Below are 19,980 nucleotides of genomic sequence, written 5' to 3' on the forward strand. Positions count from 1 at the left end.
ACACTGAAATTCTTCCCTTCCATATACTTTGATATTCTTATTCCTTTATTCAACCATTTGGGAAATAGTGATTGAGTGTTTACTATGTGTCAGGCACAATTCCAGGCACTTTATCGACCGTCATTCTCTGCCTTCATTCATTCATTCCTCTATAAAGTCACTCATTATTTAACTGTGTGTAAGGCCTGGAATTTTCCTTGTTCTACATTTTTATTGAAATTTCTCTGGGATAATTAGGGAAGAAAGGAAGAAACCTAGGGACAATTTTCCCAGCCAGCTGCAAGAACCTGTCCTATTGGGGTGTTGGGTTTAAATGCCTAGAGCAGGAAAGGAGCTGAGTCTCAGCCATGCGTTTTACTGGTTGGGTGATGTGGGGAAATCACTTACCTCCTCAGAGCCTCAGTTTCATACTCTCCAAAACAGGGGTCACACACTTACTGCATAGGGCTGTGGAGGATCATATGGGAGGGAATTCAACTACAAGTGTCAGCACAGGGCCCGGCATAGCCAAAGCTCTCAACCCTCCACGGGGTGCTGATGTAAGTTATCAAGCAGCCTTCTTCCTGCCAACACCAGCAGGCAGGCAGCTCACACAGGCATCTTGACAGCATCAGGCAGCACATGATCTCCCCTGGTCACCTCAGGAAGGCTTCAAGGCAGGGTTACATTCGGGCAAAGCGAGCCCAATTGCAGCCTTTGTCTTTATCAGCCTGAGCAGCAACACAGTCTTGGGGGACAGGGCAGTGACATTCCAATTCTCTGACGGCACACTCAAGGGAGGGGATTCTTGGAAAGAAATGAGGGTAGCGGGGGCAGACCCACTTTGCTGCAGGTTTTTCTGCTTCCCTTGCATTTCCCTTTTGGGGAATTTCCATTTGCATCTCGCTCTGTTTCCAAAGCCTCCTAGGAGAGGAGGAGAGCTGCTTCTGTTTTCTGGCCTTTGTGATTCTGAAGAGCAACTGAGGCACCAAGGGGTTGGTGGGGTGGGAGGAGTTGTGACGGGGTTCCGGTGCCCCTCCCTGGGTGATCTACTTCTTGTGTCACAGGAAACCCTGACAGGGTAGGGGGATTACATGGCTTCTACCAGGCATGGAGATGGGCAAATATCCAGACATCTAGGATTGCTATGAGTGAATTTTTGTGCTCCCTTCCACCCAGTTCATAGGTTGAATGCCTAACCTCCAGTATGATGATTAGGAGGTGGGTCCTTTGGGAGGTAATTTGGTTTAGATGAGGTCATAAGGGTGGTGCCCCCGGATGGGATTCATGCCTTATAAGAAGAGACTCTAGAGAGAAGTCTCTGTTATAAGAGCGTACAGTGATAAGATGGCTGTTTGCAAGCCAGAAAGTGGGGCCTCAACAGGAATCAAATCAGCCTGCACCTTGATTTTGGACTTCCAGCATCCAGAATTATGAAAAATAAATGTCTGTTGTTTAAGTACCCAGCACGAGAAGACTAAGACAAATACTCAGAGCAGAATTTTCAAGAGAAGCAAAGCATTCCTGTCCTTTGAAGTTCCCATCTGTTTTCCAGCTATATAAACACCGCAGAGTGCATGATAAGTATGTTTGCTGCGTGAATGCAAGAACCCTCCTCTGGGAAAAGTCACAAACAAGCAACTTCACCCATTGCCTGACACAAAGGCAGCTTCCCCCTTGAATAATCTGGGATTGAAAATGAGTTCATTCAGCTATAAGCTCACCGAACGAACACCAAATTCAGCAACTGTGAGCAGTGCACTCTGTCCCTGCCCTTAATAAGTGAACAACCCAACTGTCTTCTAGAAGGGTTGATCACTTTGTAATTTTGTAATGGAAACCCTCAAAGGAGACCTCCAATAACGAGAACTTCTTTGTCTTTAGCATGGCCTGGGCCACTCACCGCATAGAGCATGAAGCTCTCATAGGTCTTCAGATTGGCGATGGGAGAACGTGACTTTGAGCTTTCAGCTTTTTATCTCTCTAAAATAGGACAGAAAATCTCAGCTCTGATATTCTCTGTGGGATTCCAGAACAACTTCCTTGAGTCTCAGTTTCCCCATCTGCAAAAAGAAAATAGTCACAGCACCTACTACCTCACAGGTTTCTGATAAGGATGGAATAAGTAATGCCTATGAGGGTGCCTTGCCAAATGTGCTACAGGTGTCGTTTGTGTGTTTTAGGGCCAAAAACCCACTTTGAAGCACGGACCCTTCATGGAAATTGCCCTTAACTGATTGGATGACCGTGGGCCAATTAAATGAACTCACAGGGCCTCAGTTTCCTCTTCCATGAGAGGTCATTTTGAGGTCTTTCAAAGGGTTGTGAGAATCAAAAGAAGGGCGCCCAGCACCACGCCCGCCGCGCACATACATGGCGTTCAGTAAGTGGTTCTCTCCCATGCACCGCGTCTGGACCTCATTTCTCCACAGAGAGTGGGTGGTAGGAATTTTCCAAATCGGCTCGATGTCCCCACTCCATCGCTTCATGCACTGGCCCATGACACACCCATAGTTTGGCGAAGTGCAGACTTGGAGAAACTTGGGGGAGAACGGAACCCAAGGCCCAGCCCCGCGCACGCGCGCCGCGGCCTTCGCCCAGAGCAGCGTCTGCTAGTTACCTTTCACCTACTTCGCCGCGACTCGCCGCGCGGGGTAACTCGAGGTCAGACTCGGGGCCCCGCGCGCTTGCGCGCCGCCCGCTGCCCGCCGCGGCTGGGAGTCCGGAGCTTTTATCTTGCGATGGTTTCGGTTCGGCTCTCAAATGGAGGGTGTGAGCTTTGCAGACGTGCCCTAATTTCTGGGTCTGGCGGGGCGACATTGGGCCCTCTGAGCTGCCACCCTGGCCCTGACGCCCCATTACTCCTCGTTCCTTCCTCCCCCCATCTGTTGTCACGCTCTCCCTTTTCCCACAGCTGGCCCCTATTCAGCTGTGCCGATTGCCCCACATCCCTTCTTCCTGCAAAAGGCAGATGGGAAGGGAGCTCTGTCTGGCCTATTCCGGACAGAGCTCCGGGCTTCCGAGTGGAGCATACGCCCGCGGAAGAGCCACGTGGGTGCAAACTAAATGTTCCCACTCCTGCTGGGGAGGGGCCGGACTTAAAGACCAGGTTTCAAATGAGAAGGCGCACATTTTCTGGTTTTTGTCTTCCAGATGGCTATGTTGAAGACAGCTGGGGCTGCCGCACGCCTCGGGGTTACTGTCGGGCACCCGGCGGGCGGGGCCGGCGCTGGGGCGGGGGAGGGCTTCCTCGCCCTCAGAAACCACATTCGCAGAAACGCTTTTAACTGGCAAGGTTTCGAGTTCCCAACCACAGCACCCTCAGTGATGGTTTTCAGAAGACCTTGTTAGCTCCTCTGCTCCAGAGACCCATCCTTCGCTGACATCCCACCGATTTGGGAGCAGGAAAAAACAGACTCCTGCAAAATACCTCTTCTTCCAGTGCCCTGTACCCCTCTCTACTTACTTCGAGTCCCTGCAGTCCAGCAACAACCCCAAACGAGTGAAGGGAGGAGACATAGGTTTGTCCAGGCTCTGCCACCGACGGGTGATTTGGGATGAGTCCTTCTCCAGTATCATTATCTTCAACTGTAAAACATGAGGGTTAGTCCGAATGATCTCCAAACCCTTCAGCATTAAAGTTAGGTGATGAATCCTAAGATTTTGCAGTTCTATAATGTCACATCTCCTCCGTTTCAGAGAGGGCCCGCAGGGAATCTTGTTAAGGACAACTGCCATCGAAGTTACAAGTTTGTTCTGTGATTGAAGAGTTTGAGGTCTTCTAGATTTCTTTGGCATGACGCATAACTATTTCAAGATACTAACATTTGGGCAGGGCGCGGTGGCTCAGGCCTGTAGTCCTAACACTTTGGGGGGCCCGAGACGGGCAGATCACCTGAGGGTAGGAGTTAGAGACCAGTCTGGCCAACATGGTGAAACCCCGTCTCTACTAAAAATATAAAAATTAGCTGGGCGTGGCGGTACATGCCTGTAATCCCAGCTACTCAGGAAGCTGAGGCAGAAGAATCGCTTGAACCCAGGAGGCGGAGGTTGCAGTGAGCTGAGATCACGCCACTGCACCCCAGCCTGGGCAACAGAGGGAGACTCCTTCAAAAAAAAAAAAAAAAAGATATTAACATTTAAGGTTAAGAATGTAGGTCATTTCCCCAGAGGACTAACAGACTCGAGGGCACGCACCCCAAATTTTATTTCTTTGACTCTGCCATTGCCCCCAGAACAGTATATAATGTAGCCAATTGTTGTGGATTTATTGTTAATGAATAAAATAAAATTTGTGACTAGCAGGGATAGGGGTCCTATGCTGTCATTTTAATATGAATAGAGTTTTTAAAAACTCACAGATAAATGTATCACATGAGAAAAAAATACAAACGTTGAACATAGAGCAGCAATGTTAATCTGATAAATCGTAAATAAGTCTATACATTTTAATAGAGATTAGTACAAAGACCTGTAATTAGTTTATAAAAAAACTACCAACATCATTACAAGGACAATGGAAATAATGTACCAATAAACATGGAGCTTCCTTATATTTCTACCTTATGTAATCCTCACGATGATGCTGTGAGTTAAGTCAATACACAATTATGGTTTCCATTTTACAGAGGAAGAAACTGCAGCTTAGAGAAGTTGAGCATCTTTCTCAAGGTCATGCAGCTAGCATGTGATAGAACTGAATCCAGCCGGGCGTGGTGGCTCATGCCTGTAATCCCAGCACTTTGGGAGGCTGAGGCGGGCAGATTGCCTGAAGTCAGGAGTTCAAGACCAGCCTGGCTAACATGGTGAAACCCCATCTCTACTAAAAATACAAAAAAATTTAGCCAGGCGTGATGGCACATGCCTGTAGTCCCAGCTACTTGGGAGGCTGAGGCAGGAGAATCACTTGAACCCACGAAGTGGAGGTTGCAGTGAGCTGAGATTGCACCACCACATTCCTGCTTGGGTGACAGAGCAAGATTCTGTCTCAAACAAACAAACAAACAAAAAAACTGAATCCAGGGTTCCTAAGGCCAGATTTTCTGCTTTAGGAGAGTGCGTTTCAGTAATGGGTTTGTGTGTGTATGTGTTGGGAGTGGGGGAAGATGGGGAAGTGGAGAGATCAAATTTGTCTGGAAGTGGGAGAAGAGATGGGCATTTGTAAGTATTACTATTACATCTAATGTTTGTTGAACTTTACAATGTTCCAGATACTGGGTTAGCATTATGCATGCATTAATTCATTTAATTCTTCTAACAGTTTTATGAGATAAATAGTATTGTTGTCTCTTTTAGTGCAATCAACAATACCCTTGATTAAATAAGAGAGCTGAGTTGCCTAAATTCTCATAAGAAGTGGTGAAGCAAGGATCCACCCTGGGATTGATGCCGGAACTTAAGGGGGACCTTTGTTTTAGGGGTTTCCACTGGCTGAAAGCCAGGAAAGAATCAGCAATGCAATTTGGGTTCAAGGAGCCAAAGGCACCTCAGATTTCATAACTAGAAATCCAGAGTAAAGAATATAGTGGGTGGTTTTGCTCTCCTGTGTTCTGGTCAGATCCCACCTGGAAGGCTGGGCTCAGGTCTGGGCATGGTGTACGAAGACATCTACATTAAGATGGCAGCCAGGAGAAACAGCTTGTGGTTGTCCAAGATGCAATTGGCTCCCTCAGGGAGGAGTTGCATTTGTTTCCTCTAATCTCTGTCATCACCTTGGGATACTTCAGATTCATAAGGCCAAGCATAACATATGAGGCAGTGTGGTGTAATGAAAGCAGCGAGGGATTTGGTGTCAGACTGACGTGGTCCCGTGATCTTGACTCTGTTCACCCCTTCCCAACTAGATGACCTTGAGTGTATTCTTTAATTTCTCTGGTTCTCAGTGTTCCTAGTTATAAAATTGGGGGGAATCAGACCTACCTTGCAGTATTGCTGTGAGAACAAATTGAGATAATGTGTGTTTAATAACCACCCTTGGCCGGGTGCAGTGGCTCATGCCTGGAATGCCAACACTTTGGGAGGTGGAGGCGGGCGGATTATTTGAGGTCAGGAGTTCAAGACCAACTTGGCCAACACGGTGAAACCCCGTTTCTACTAAAAATACAAAAATTAGCCTGGCATAGTGGCTCATGCCTGTAATCCCAGCCATTCAGGAGGCTGAGGCACGAGGCTCACTTGAACCCAGGAGGTGGAGGTTGCAGTGAGCCAAGATCGTGTGCCACTTCACTCCAGCCTGGGCAACAGAACGAGACTCTATCTCCAAGAAAAAAAAAAATCCTCTTCTCTTTTCCATCTACATAGAAACACAAATGAGAATGAGTTTAATTTCTGGCCAATAATTTAATGAAGTCCTTAAAAAGGATAATTTTTTAATCTTTAGCAAGGTTTTTGAGTGACAGAAGTAGTGGTCTTTAAAAGTTTAGCCAGGTTTTTCTTTTTTCTTTCTTTTTTTTTTTTGGAGACAAGGTCTTGCTCTGTTGCCCAGGCTATTGCTCAGTGTTGCAATCATGACTCACTGCAACCTCAACCACCTGGGCTCAAGTAATCCTCCTGTCTCAGCCTCCTGAGTAGCTGGGACCACAGGTGCATGCCACTGCACCTAATTTTTTAATTTTTGTAGAGATAGGGTCTCAATACATTGCTCAGGCTGGTCTTGACCTCCTGACCTCAAATGATTCTCCCACCTCAGCCTCCCAAAGTGTTGGGATTACAGGTGTAAGCCACTGCACCCAGCTGGCCAGATTTTTAAACAGCTGGTTAGAGAGAACTTAATGGACTTTTCTGCGTTATGGGACAAGAATTTGGAGTCTGGGGCAATCTGGAGTGAAGGCGTAAGGAGGAAAGATAGTAGGGGCTATGGTCTGAATGCATGTGTTTCCCCAAAATTAACATGTTTCAACTTAATCTCCAATGCAATAGTATTAAGACGTGGTCTTTGGGAAGTGTTTAGGTCATGGGGAGAGATCCCTTATGAATGGGATTAGTGCCCTTATAAAAAGGACTAAGGGAACTTATTTGTCCCTTCCACCTTGTTAGGATACAGTGAGAAGGTACCATCTATGAATCAGAAAGTGGGCCCTCATCTGAACATGACTATGCTGGCACCACGATCTTGGACTTCTCAGCCTCCAGAACTGTGAGCAACAAATTTCTATTGTTTATAAATTACCCAGCATAAGATATTTTGGTATGGCAGCCTGAATGGACTGAGACACTAGGAAAAAGGAAGAGAGAGAAAGATTAAGGAATTCAGCAGGAGGCCAGATCTTAAAATGTGGACCTGGTCCAAGGCCTTAAAGAATAGAGATGACTGATACTGAATTTAAAATTGATTGGGTTCTGGGAGGCGGAAGTTGTGGTGAGCCGAGATCTCACCATTGCATTCCAGCCTTGGCAACAAGAGCGAAACTCCATCTCAAAAAATATATATAAATAAATAAAATAAAATTGACGGTTTTTTTGTAATGTAAATCCTCCTTTTTTCCAAACTTTAGTAAATGTCACTACATACGTGAACGCCTCTATGTTTCCTGTGAGTATTAATTTGAGTTAAACATCTGTGAGATACAATGTGGACTACAGCAAAACAATCCCTTACGAGAATAATTCTGAAGAAGCGGGTGTTGGGAGCCTGAGCTAATCAAGAAATATAAGGAACCCTTTGGAATGCAAAGAAGTCTTGGGAAGATTATTTGGTTTACCATAATCCATAGAAAAGGAGGTCTAAACCACTTATTTCCATCTGAGGGGTCAGGATAACTCCAGCTGGCGTCTGAATTTCAGATGTAAAGAACCTAGCATAGAGTAGGCACTTCAAAAAGTGAAATTTAAACAATTTAATTGATTGAATCCTTATGGAGTTTTTTTTATGCCAGGAACAATTCTAAGCACTTTACATATATAACACTTTTAATCCTCATTATAACTCTATATGTAATATTATTACCCCACTTGAAAAATGCATACACTGAGTCACAGAGAACGTACCACAGTTAGCAAGTGGTGATACCAAAGTTCAAATACACGCACATCTATATTCTAACTAATAACTATTGTGGTCTCTGCAACTATAGCTGGGGTTACTCTGCACTGCCAAGCTGATGCAAGACTCCCTGTCCTCTGGGTGTAGGCACAATTTTAAGCTTATTGACCACCGACTGTGGAAGAGGTTCCAACAGGCCAGGAAGTTATCAGGAGGGGAGGAAGTGGAGAAGTAGCTTCAAGCCTGGAGGCTTTCTGCCCATGGAGCATGTCCAGTGTGGCCAAGGAAGACATTGTCTTCCCTGGCTGTTTGTTCTCTAAGCTAGAAATTATCTTAAGGAGATAGTAATGTGCAAAAAGTAATTGCTTTCCTGGCTGAGATGTCCTGAGGGGGATGGAAGTAAACAGACTTTGAAGGGATGGGATACTTAGGATGGCTGGAAGGCAGCCCAGGGGCTCTAAGGGGATACAAGAGAGGGCACTGCAAGGGGACAGTGATGTCACCAGGACACAGCGTCCCCCGAAGCCAAGGGAAGCAGTAGCTTAGTGGCTTATAGGACTGTGCCACCCTTTTCCACTCCTAGCACTCACCCTCCAGGCAACCTCAGGTGGGCTCTTCAGGCCTTTGAGAGATGCCAAGGATCATGGAATTGGCTTGGAGGGAAAAATATTACAGAAATCTAGGAGATGCTTGGCAGAGATGCCCCCCGCCCCTCCCCCCACCAAAAAAAAAAAAAAAAGAAAGCTCTTTGTGGGAACTGTGGCCATAGATTGCCATTTGTTGGAAGACCCAAAGAAAGCTAGTATAGTAAAACAGGCCCAAGTTTGGAGACTGTTGTTAATTAATTTCTGTAAGCCTCACTTATCTCAAGTATAAAATGAGGATAATGACACCTACCTCACAGGGCTATTTATAAGATAAAATCAGAGAATGCAGGTGAGGATGCTTTGAAACTATAAATACACCACAGAAATGTTATTTGCATTGCTGAGAGAAACGGTGTTTGGAACATTGTTCATAATCAATCAACTCAATTTCCAGCTATATTTTGTTAGTCAAAATCCAATCCCACTCCCAAAGAGAAATCAGTGTCCCCTCATCAAAACTGAAAAGAAAAACACTTCGATTTGTGATTGGTTTGCATCAGCTTATTCCCAACAGATATTCCATAATTTTTTACACTGGATCTTTCCCCTCTGCTGCTAGCTACAAAGAGAGATTAGATGAGCCATCTGGCTGATAGGGAAAGTGCTTTCTCATCTTTTAAAGTATCTTCCTCATCCATCAAAGGGCTCAGCGTGATTGGATGCTTCTCTCATTTGCTCCCTCTTTTCTTCTGCTGGCAAGTCTCTGTGCCTTTCAAATTGTAAATAATTTCCCAGACACAGATTACCTTCTCTTGGGCCCTCCTGCACCCACCCCATCAACTGTCCCTTAGCTACTGATGCATTTTTCCTCTCACATTCTGGCACCCCCAAGCTTCCAAATAAAGATATTTAATAGCCATTCCTGCTCTGTAACAAGAAATCAATATACTAAAGGAAAATATAGATTTGGGGATGGAACAAAAAGGTTCTAGGAAGCAGAACATCTGTCGCCTTCATAAATTGTGCCAAAGCTTCTCATAAATGAGACAGTAAGTTCAGAGTTTCCCCTTTGATCTCTTTCACTTCATAGACATTAAAGGTAAAGGGCTATGACTCTTTGTTTTGTACTCATTTGCTAGATTCAGTTACCAAATATGTTTACGAGAAATATAGGAATTAAAAAACCTACAACTGGGAAACATCAGTCATGAATGCAGTGTCATTAAGAGGCAAATTAATTATAATCAGAGTGTAAAAACAGTGGGCCTGAGGAAGAGAGATTATCCTTTTTAAAGTTGATATAAATGAAGTCTACAAACTGATAAACACTCAAAGCAGTCAATGTAGGTTATTTTATTCTCGAAACTGCTGCGGCTTGGACTTTTACCAAGTCCACTCTTCCATCCATAACCAGGATTTAATAATAACTATAATTATTAAATATTTATTCTGAGCATTGGGCTAGCATCTTATGTACTTTATCTCTTTAAATCTTCATAATAATATCTCGTGAAGTAGCAGCCTTGAAGATGAGGAAGTGGAGGCGATGGGCTGTTAGCCACTTTGCCCAAACTCCCCATTCTGATAAGCAGCAGGGCTGGCATGTGAACTCAACTTGTCTAACTCCAAAGTTCAGGCTCCGAAGTATTATTTAGAGTTCCTTCCCTCATTTCTGACATCGTATCTTCATTCAAATTTCCCCTCCATTTTTGGCTTCTGTACTTCTCATTCTAATAAATTACTTTTATAAATATTGCTTTATTGAACAAAGCCAATAGTTGTAATTACAAGAAAAACAACAATATCAGTTATCATTGGAGGGTTTACTGAATGTCTGTCCCTGAGCTGGACCCTCACAAACACAGTTAAATTCAGGTTTGAGGAATCCTGTACTCACATCTATTCTTCATTATCATCAATGTGTCAAGAAATAAGGGAAGACAAATGAGAGAAAAACAAAACAACACTGGACTGAGAATCAAAAGTCCTGGAATTCTTTACTTGCAAAATTAAAATAACAGCCACTTTCTGTTTACTTTACAAAGTAATTGTGAGGCTTAAATTAGATAATGCATTTAATCATGCTTTGTAAACTAGTCAGATCTCTACAAGATGTTATAGTGAGCTATGTCAGTATTTAGTGTGTGATCTTGGCAAGCCATCATCTCTGAAGCTCCGTTTCATCACGTGAAATGGGAATCATAGTTCCTACCACTCAAGGTTGTGAGGATTAAGGACTGCCTGGTCCACAGGGCAGGGTGATTGGATCTGTATTTCACTGATACACTTTTAAAGTTTGTTTTCAAGACTGCTTTCTTTCCAAGTGCTTTTCTTTCTCTTGTTCCTAATTATTTTCTGGCAATTTCTTCCACTCTCATCCCTGAGTTGAAGCACTCAGCTTTCTGGCCACCTCTGCATTTGTTACAGGATGGAAAGTCTTGACTGTGAGTTGTCTAGGTTCTTGGCACATTGAACAAAGAATTGAACAAAATGCACAAAGCAACAAAAGAATGAAGCAATGAGAGAAGACAGAAACAATGAAAGTGCAGATTTATTGAAGTGAAAGTTCATACTCCACAGAGTGGGAGCAGGCTCCAGCAAGCGGCTCTAGAGCCCCAACTACAATGTTCTTCTACTTGAGATGGAGTCTCACTCTGTCATCCAGGATGGAGTGCAGTGGTGTGATCTCAGCTCACTGCAACATCCGCCTCCCAGTTTAAGTGATTCTCCTGCCTCAGCCTCTCGAGTAGCTGGGATCACAGGTGTGCACCACCACACCAGGCTAATTTCTGTTTTTTTATTGTTGTTGTTGTTGGTAGAGATGGGGTTTCACCATGTTGGCCAGGCTGGTCTCCAACTCCTGGCCTCAAGTGATCCGCCCACCTCAGCCTCCCAAGGAGCTGGGATTACAGGCATGAGCCACCAAGCACGGCAGGATTGCCATGTTCTTTAGAGTTTTTATTAAACTAAAAGAATTTGGTAACACCCCTAGGTACCCTTTAGAGGCCTCCAACTGGTTACACCCTATGAAGAACTGGCCTGCGGCCAATCAGAGGCTGAAGTGGAGACTTGGCCTGTGGTCAATCCGAGGCTAAAGTGGAAACTTCTATCTTGTTATCGCAAGAGTGAGGATGTGGCCTGTATGCTGCCTAATCTTGCCTAGAACTGGTTGCACCTGCTGTTCTTTTGCTATTTGTAGCATAACAAATATCTTAACCCTTGGTTACCCTAACTCCCTATTTTCCTGTCTCACATTCACTTCCTTAAGGAGCCAACTGGCACACAGAAGCCCAACCATCACTTTACCTACAAGACTCCCACGCCTCTAGTCTGTGATACCAATCTCCCCAGTTTCTAACTTTTCTCTTTTCTGAGATCTTCTAGCCCCATACTTGGGATCTTGTTAAAATCCAGCTTCTGATTTAGCAGGGCTGGGGTTGAGCCTGATTTTGCAGTTCTAGCCAGCTTCCAGGTGATGTCCATGCTGCTGGCCAACAAATTACACTTGAGAAGCGAGGATCTAGCTTAAATGCTACACCAGAAATCACCTGACCAGCATCTCTCAGATCCTGTAATCTTCACAGCCGTTTACTGGATCTTTTCAAAGAGACTGTCATAGGCTCTTAACCGTCTGGACTTGTGTGACAGAAGCCACTAACCTACTCCTAATTCCGTCTCTTTCTCAATGGTGATAAAGCCTCCTCTACCCCCATTTTTAGGTAGGCACTTGGCCATCCGGAATAAAACACAAAGTGTCCTCGTCTTCCGTCCAGCTAGGAATGGCCATGTGACTACACTCTAGATATAAGCAGAAATAGTTTGTGATACTTTTGGAAAGTTTCCTTAAAGGGAGGGAATAGGCCATTTTCTCTCCTTTTCTTCCTTCCTGTTGGTTGCAATGGGGTCATGGTGACTGAAGCTCAACAGTCATCTAAGGCCAAGAGGTGGGTGTGGCAAGCAGAGCAGTAGTGTGGAGCAAACCTGGCTTCTCCAGACTTCTTTCACACGAGAGGGAAATACGAGGCTTTTCCACTTAAACCGCTGATATTTGGGGTTCTCCATGTCTCACAGTTTAATCCTAACTAATAGATGCTGCTCACTAATGAACTCCCCTCCATGTCTCTGTCCAGCAGAGCCAGCTCAAGTGTTCCACCCTAGCCTCTGAGGGGTATGACAGTTTCAGCACTCCCCCAGCCTCTACCTGAGGTCTTCCCTCAGCCCCAGGTTTTATCATTTTCTACGAAACTCTTTTCTCCTCCCAATCCCTGCCTCAATTGTCCTCTAGGAATCACCTGGTAGTTTTGTTTGAAATACAGACTAGAGTTTTTCTGGTCCTAGGCCTAGCAGGGGTCCAGCAATCTGCATTTATCTGGAGTGATGTTGATGCAGGTGGTTTGTGGACCAAATATTGAGAAACACTGCCCAAAGCTTTTTTTTTTTCTTTTTGGCTAATTTATAAAATTAGGAACTGTTTCAATCATACAGAAAAAAAACAGAGTAGCATAACAAATACCTTAGTACCTACCACCTAGCTTTGTCAAATTTTACTTATTTTAAGTGTTGTAAGCTATGCCACACTACATGAATTAACAAAAATGTATCTATTGTTCTGTTGATGGACATTTAGTTTTGTTTGTTTTTTTTTAAACCAAACTTTGGCTATTAAAGATAATGCTGGAATTAACATTCTTGAATGTAGCTCCTTGTGCACACTTGGGAACATTTGAAATATACTCCACCTGCAGCTTATGCTTGCATCACAATTATACAAGGCACTTTATATATATTACTCGACTTTGAAATCTATTTTTTTTTTTTTTGAGACGGAGTCGTGCTCTGTCACCCAGGCTCAAGTGCAGTGGCACGATCTTGGCTTACTGCAACCTCTGCCTCCTCGGTTCAAGTGATTCTTCTGCCTCAGCCTCCCAAGTAGCTGGGATTACAGGCATGTGCCACCCTGCCCAGCTAATTTTGTATTTTTATCGACTTTGAAATTTTATAACAACCTTGAGAGAGGACACAGGAAAAGCCTTATGATCCTTATTTTCCAGGACAGTAAACAGCAGCTGAAAAACGTGAAGCATATTTCTCAAATCAACCTGCAAGAAAATAGAAGAAGCAGAACCTGAAGCCAGGATTGTGGGGTCTGGGTCCTTTGCTTCTAGCCCAGCTCTTCTTCCTCTAAATTGGTCTAATCACCAATCCACATGTTCTTTCTTGCACCAATGCATTCATGTGTCTTTATCATTCACATTTCAAACAACTAGTATGGTAGACATTGCTGGTTGCCTACCTAATATTTATTTGTCCTTTCTTCATTGTTAGCAGAGCTTTAGTTTTGTTTGGGATGGCAATATGCCTAGTTTTTATTTTTTAAAAAAGAAACATTACTTCCCATTTCCCACAGTGCTGGGCAGGAGTGGGAGTGGGGTGGAAGACTCTGTGACTCAGGTTTGCCACTGAAGCTACGAGAAAGTCTGCTGGGAAGTCACCAGAAAGTCTTGTTTTTCTGATGTTTGTGTTGTCGTCCCCTTCCTTCTTAGCGTGTTTCTGCTTCTTTTTGTCTGAAACAAGGATGAGAGGCTGGAGGTAGAGCCTCCACCTTGAATCATGAAACTGAGGCCACATGTGGAGTCTGTCAAAGCAAATCAACAGGGTGTATTGGTTTGTTAGGGCTGCTGTAATAAAATACCACAGACTGAGTGGCATAAACGACTCACAGTTCGTGGAAGTCCAAGATTGAGGTGTGGGAAAGTTTGGTTTCTCCAGAGGCCTCACTCCTTGTCTCACAAATGGCCACCTTTTTGCTGTGTCCTCAGATGACTTTTCCTTTTTGTGAACTTTCCCCTGGCGTCTCTCTGTGGGTCCAACTGCCCCATTAGATTGGATGGGGGCTCACCCTACCAGCCTCATTTGAATTTAATTACTACTTTAAAGGCCCTATCTCGAAATAGGTCACTTTCTGAACTCCTGGATTTAGGATTTCAGCATATGAGTTTGGAGGAGAGGGACGCAATTCAGCCCGTAACACAGGGAGAACCCAAACCCTAGGTGGCATCACAGGGCCTCCATACCAGCCTCAGTGCCCACCTGTAAGGTTCTGTGTACATGAGAGAAATAAACTTGTTTTGGATTACGCCTTCATAGTCAGGTTTTTGTTCAGGGCAGCCAAATACAATCCCTAACTGATACAAATAATTTCATTTCATTCGTTTGTGTTTGCTCCTCTCTTTCTTTGAGTCCTTTATGGACTGGGGCCGTCTCTTGCGTTAGATCAGATTCTTGGACTATGCTGGTCTGTATGTAGGTAATGATAGGTAAGTGTTTTGGGCTAATTAACTAAAATTCCATCTTTAAGCTGGCAAATTCCAGGCAATTTGCGGCCCTCCCAAATCCAGTAAGTTGAATGATTCTGATTCTCTGCCACAAGATCATCTAATTTTTACTTTAATCTGACTTTCAAAAAGTTTCTCTGGCTAAGAATGCAAGTGAGTTATCATATGTGAAATAATGATTTAAACATTGCCTTCGTAAACTTAGACCTTTGTGTATGTAAGTTTTAAGTAGTAACATAAGCCGTAACATTGAAAGTAAGATCCAATAAAATAATCATTTATTTCTTTGAAAATTAGGGTTCATTTCTAAGGCTGGAAATTCAAATGATACAGAAAGAGGTTTTGACAGTTCTGCTGAAATGTATCTAGAGAAACTTCTGTTTTGAATAAAGTGAATTATTGTTCATCGGTATTTCACTTGAACCCTGTCAGCATCCTCTTGATAACTGCATACTTCTTTTTATGCTTGTCTTCAGGAATGCTGAGCTAACTCACAGTAGGGCTTTGTTGAAATACTAATAATATGATTGGCATGCATTTTGTAAATATAAAATACTAACCAGATGCACAAAACAATAATATGGCACTATCTAGGCAAAAACATGCTGTCTGATGCAACCCTGGAAGAGGCATTAAAGTATTATAAAAATAGTCATCTAGCTATGTTCAATGTACAGTCAAAGTTAAAATTCTAAATGTGTGTTTTGGTGATACCATGAAATATATTTTATTTTTTATTTTTATTTTATTTTTTTGAGATGGAGCCTTGCTCTGTCACCCAGGCTAAAATGCAGTGGCGCGATCTCAGCCCACTGCAACCTCCGCCTCCCAGATTCAAGCGATTCTCCTGCCTCAGCCTCCTGAGTGGCTGGGATTACAGGCGCCCGCCACTGGGCCCAGCTAATTTTTGTATTTTCAGTAGAGATGGGGTCTCACCATCTTGGCTAGGCTGGTCTTGAACTCCTGACCTCGTGAACCACCTGCCTCAGCCTCCCAAAGTGCTGGGATTACAGGCGTGAGCCACCACGCCTGGCCAACTATTTTATTTTTTAATTTTAAATTGTTACTGTCTAGTAGTGTATAGTCTTGCCTGTAATTTAAACAATAATTCACTTAGGAGTATGAAGTTCATACTTAATAGTACAGTCATTCATACAGAATCAACTATACCATTATAAATAAATAGTTAAAAATTAGTATTAACAGTTTATAGATGGGCTGTTATTTATGAAAACAAATGTTAAAACTATGAAAATGGACATTAGAGCCTGATCTCTCTTCAAACAAAAAATTCTTTGCTTTTCCAGCAACACAGAGTTGTTTTTTGTTTTGTTTTGTTTTGGCTTGGTTTTTTGGTTTTTTTGAGACAGGGTCTCACTCTGTCATCCAGGCTGGAGTGCAGTGGCACAATCACAGCTCACTACAGCTTTGACCCGCCAGGCTCAAGTGCTCTTCCTTCCTCAGCCTCTCAAGTAACTGGCACTATAGGTGTGCACCACCATGCCTGGCTAACTTTCAAAAAATGCTTCGTAGACATCAGGTCTAGCTATGTTGCCCAGGCTGTTCTCAAATGCCTGAGTTCAAACAATCCTCCCCTGCCTTGGCCTCCCAAAGTGCTGAGAATACATTGCACCTGGCTCAGTTCATTCATTAATTCAACAAATATTTAGATGACTATTATATGCCAGGCATGAGGAAAGGGACTAAAGAGAGTTGTAAGGATTAAATGGGACAACATACATGAAAACATCCTGTATGCTCTTGGTTGCTGCTAAGGAGAATCAATAACAGAAGGGCCCCAGAGACATAGAGAGGCAGTCTAGAATAAAGATGGAAATAATGCAATAGTCTATTCTGATAAGGGCGTTGAAATGGAAAGTGAGAATTTGGGGACTGATCTCTGTAACAGTGGGCAAATTACTGCAGTGCCTTAGGAAGGTAAGCAAGGCCAGAGAAAAATGGAACTGTAATGGGATGGAGGATTTGGGATAATGGATCAAAGAAGATGAACTTCTACCATGAAGAGTTTGAGAACATGCTTGTCCAGTGATCACCAGACCTGATAAAGAGGACTTTAACTGACCATGAAGTGGGAGGGGAAAGATGCCTAGATAAACCTGTTAAACCTGTTACCATGGAGTAGGTATAGTTCAGAGAGAGGAAAAATGGTATAGGAGTTACCTAGTGAGTCACATGAAAAGAGAAGTGGGATAGGACTTGGAAACAATACTTTGAGCTTCATAAATCCATATGCCAATGGGTAGTACCTAGGTAATAAACAATGTGCACTAGAAATTATAACAGAGGGCAGTAAATGGAATCTTTTAAAGCCTGTTGAGCCATGGTTGTATGGGAATCAACCTGCCGGCAGTTCCTATTGCATCAGATAAGAGGGCGTCTATGATACTGAATGTGAATTACCTACCATGGTGCCTAGCACAGAGTGGTTATTATTTGAAATAGAAAAAAAAAATAGCTATAAAGCCCTCGCAAAATCCTTATCCTCCCATCGCCCTTGCTCCTATCCCAGTACATACACCACAATCTATTCAATTTTGCAAGCCTAGAAACCCAACACTCTCCTGTGTTTATGAAGAGGAGCAAATGCCAAGTCTTGTTGCTTCTACCTCATAAACTATTTTGGCATCGCCCCATTTTTCTGCCTTCCTACTATTACCACTTTATTATAATACCATCATTTCTGGGGGGCCATTGTTTTAAAACAAAATCGATTTGTGTCACTTTCTGCATAAGACCCATCGCTATTTCCTATCACTCTGGGTAAAAACAAAGACAACACTTGGACATAGCCTGTAGCACCCAATTGTTCTGGCTGCCGCTTGGCTCTCCAGCCTCATCTCTCTGTCATTTTCTGCTCACCTTTGATCCTAAAATATGTCAGGCTCCTTCTCGCCTTACGTCTTTGCATGTGCTATTGCATTTGCCTAAAACACTTTCCCCTGCCATCTTTGCCTAGTTAATTCCTATTTATCTTTCAGATCCCAGTTTACCTGCTGATTTTCTTTGGCAAAGCCTCTCCTGACCACCTATACTAAGGCAGTAATCCTATCATACACCTTTGAGCATCTTTTGCTTTCCCTCATCATAGTTTATAACTAGTTTTTTTGTGAAATTATCTTTTTTTTTTTTTTTGAGAAGGAGTCTTGTTCTGTTGCCCAGGCTGGAGTGCAGTGGCATGATCTTGGCTCACTGCAAGCTCCGCCTCCTGGGTTCATGCCATTCTCCTGCCTCAGCCTCCCAAGTAGCGGGGACTACAGGTGCCTGCCACCAAGCCTGGCTAATTTCTTTGTATTTTTAGTAGAGACAGGGTTTCACCGTGTTCTCTAGGATGGTCTCAATCTCCTGACCTCGTGATCTGCCCACCTCGGCCTTCCAAAGTGCTGGGATTACAGGCGTGAGCCACGTGAAATTGTCTTTTAATGGCTCTCTCTCCTCCACACTATAAACAACATTATGGGCAGGGATCATGTTTGTTTTGCTCACTGATGTTGCCCTAAAATCTAGCAAAATGCCAGGCAAATGACGAGATTCTCACTGTACGTTCGTTAAATAAATAGAGCACCTGTAATCTGTATCTGATTGAAAGATTATATTGTTTACAAAACTACTGCAATACTAGATGTTGCTAGTGGAGGAGGCTGTGCATGTGTAGGGCCAGGGAGCATATTGGAACTCACTGTACTTTCTGCTCAATTTTGCTGTGAACCTAAAACTTCCCTAAAAATGTCTTTTTTTTTTTTTGAGGTGGAGTTTCACTCTTGTTTCCCAGGCTGGAGTGCAGTGATGCAATCTCAGCCCAATGCAACCTCCGCCTCCTGGGTTCAAATGATTCTCCTGCCTCAGCCTCCTGAGTAGCTAGGATTACAGGTGCGTGCCACCAAGCCTGGATAATTTTTGTATTTTTTTAGTAGAGATGGGGTTTCACCATGTTGGCCAGGCTGGTCTCGCCCTCAGCTGATCTGCCCGCTTCAGCCTTCCAAAGTGCTGGGATTACAGGCATGAGCCACCACGCCCAGCCCAAAACAGTCTATTAACAATTAAAAAGAAAACTATTATGAAAAATTTATACACAATTAGGGAGCGGCCAGGCATGGTGGCTTAGGCCAATAATCCCAGGAGCCCGAGGCGGTGGATCACCAGAGGTCAGGAGTTCAAGACCAGCCTGGCCAACATGCTGAAACCCCCTCTCTACTGAAAATACAAAGATTAGCTAGGCGTGGTCATGATCGCCTGTAATCCCAGCTGCTTGGGAGGCTGAGGCAGGAGAATCACTTGAACCCAGGAGGCAGAGGTTGCAGTGAGCTGAGAGCTCGCCACTGCACTCCAGCCTGGGTGATAGAGCGAGACTCCGTCTGAAAAAAAAAAAAAAAAAAAAAATTCAGAGAATAGTATAATGGATCCTCATGGACCTACTACCTTAGATCTTAATATAATTTGAGTGTTTGAGGAGACTCTTGGAATCGTTTCTTTTTTAATTGAGTTCAAATTTCATGACTGATATCACGAGAATAAAATGATTTACTTACATATCCGGTGCAAGTGATAAATGATCATTCCTTTGCCTTCTGGATTTTGGATTTTTGTGTCCCTAAAGGATCCTAGCACCCTTTCCCAGCTCTCTGAGTTTGGTGGAACAGCAGGGCACGTGGCATTGACCACTTTGCTATGTTATTTGGATATCAGAGTGCACTGGTCATCTCAAAAGCATTTGAAACCGACATGAAAACCTTAATTCATTTCAATGACCACTTACCCTTACACTTCAGCACTTTTGGACAAAAGCACAGACAGCCACTGTGAGCTATAAAAAAAATAATAATGATTTGAAAACAGAATGACTAAGATTTTTACCCAAAGAAACACAGTTCCTTGAATGTTTTGGGCTGCATCCCACTCCCCAGGGTTTTTGTACTTGCTGTACCTCTGTCCAGATGTTGCTCCTGTCTGGATCGACTAAACCCCCATTTACCCTTCAGATCTCAATTTGAGTGACCCTTTTCCTGGGAAGCCATGGCCTATCCTCCTCCCCGCCCCCAGCCCCCGACATAGATGACCTTCTCTGTGTTCCAGAGTTACT

The 19,980-nt window shown here is 43.7% G+C and overlaps 1 protein-coding gene across 1 annotated transcript; it reads left to right on the forward strand.

Annotated features, from left to right (window-relative positions):
• The first annotated feature begins 347 nt into the window (after positions 1-347).
• On the forward strand, positions 348-4,501 carry LOC130541784 (uncharacterized). Its single transcript, XM_057303112.1, has 3 exons — positions 348-539; positions 2,412-3,030; positions 3,133-4,501. Exons 1-3 carry the CDS (start codon positions 348-350, stop codon positions 3,264-3,266), a joined length of 945 nt encoding a protein of 314 aa, XP_057159095.1. The 3' UTR covers positions 3,267-4,501.
• Positions 4,502-19,980: the final 15,479 nt, after the last annotated feature.

This window comes from Pan paniscus, chromosome 11, assembly GCF_029289425.2.
Source record: "Pan paniscus chromosome 11, NHGRI_mPanPan1-v2.0_pri, whole genome shotgun sequence".
In the NCBI taxonomy this organism is placed as follows: domain Eukaryota; kingdom Metazoa; phylum Chordata; class Mammalia; order Primates; family Hominidae; genus Pan; species Pan paniscus.

What these genes read in the sequence shown, in the direction of transcription:
- LOC130541784 (XM_057303112.1), top strand. Translation starts at nt 348, where the DNA reads ATGCGTTTTACTGGTTGGGTGATGTGGGGAAATCACTTACCTCCTCAG. An exon ending in ACCCTCCACGGGGTGCTGAT is followed by an intron (nt 540 to 2,411) that starts GTAAGTTATCAA and finishes ATTTCTCCACAG; the next exon opens with AGAGTGGGTGGTAGGAATTT. An exon ending in TACGCCCGCGGAAGAGCCAC is followed by an intron (nt 3,031 to 3,132) that starts GTGGGTGCAAAC and finishes TTTGTCTTCCAG; the next exon opens with ATGGCTATGTTGAAGACAGC.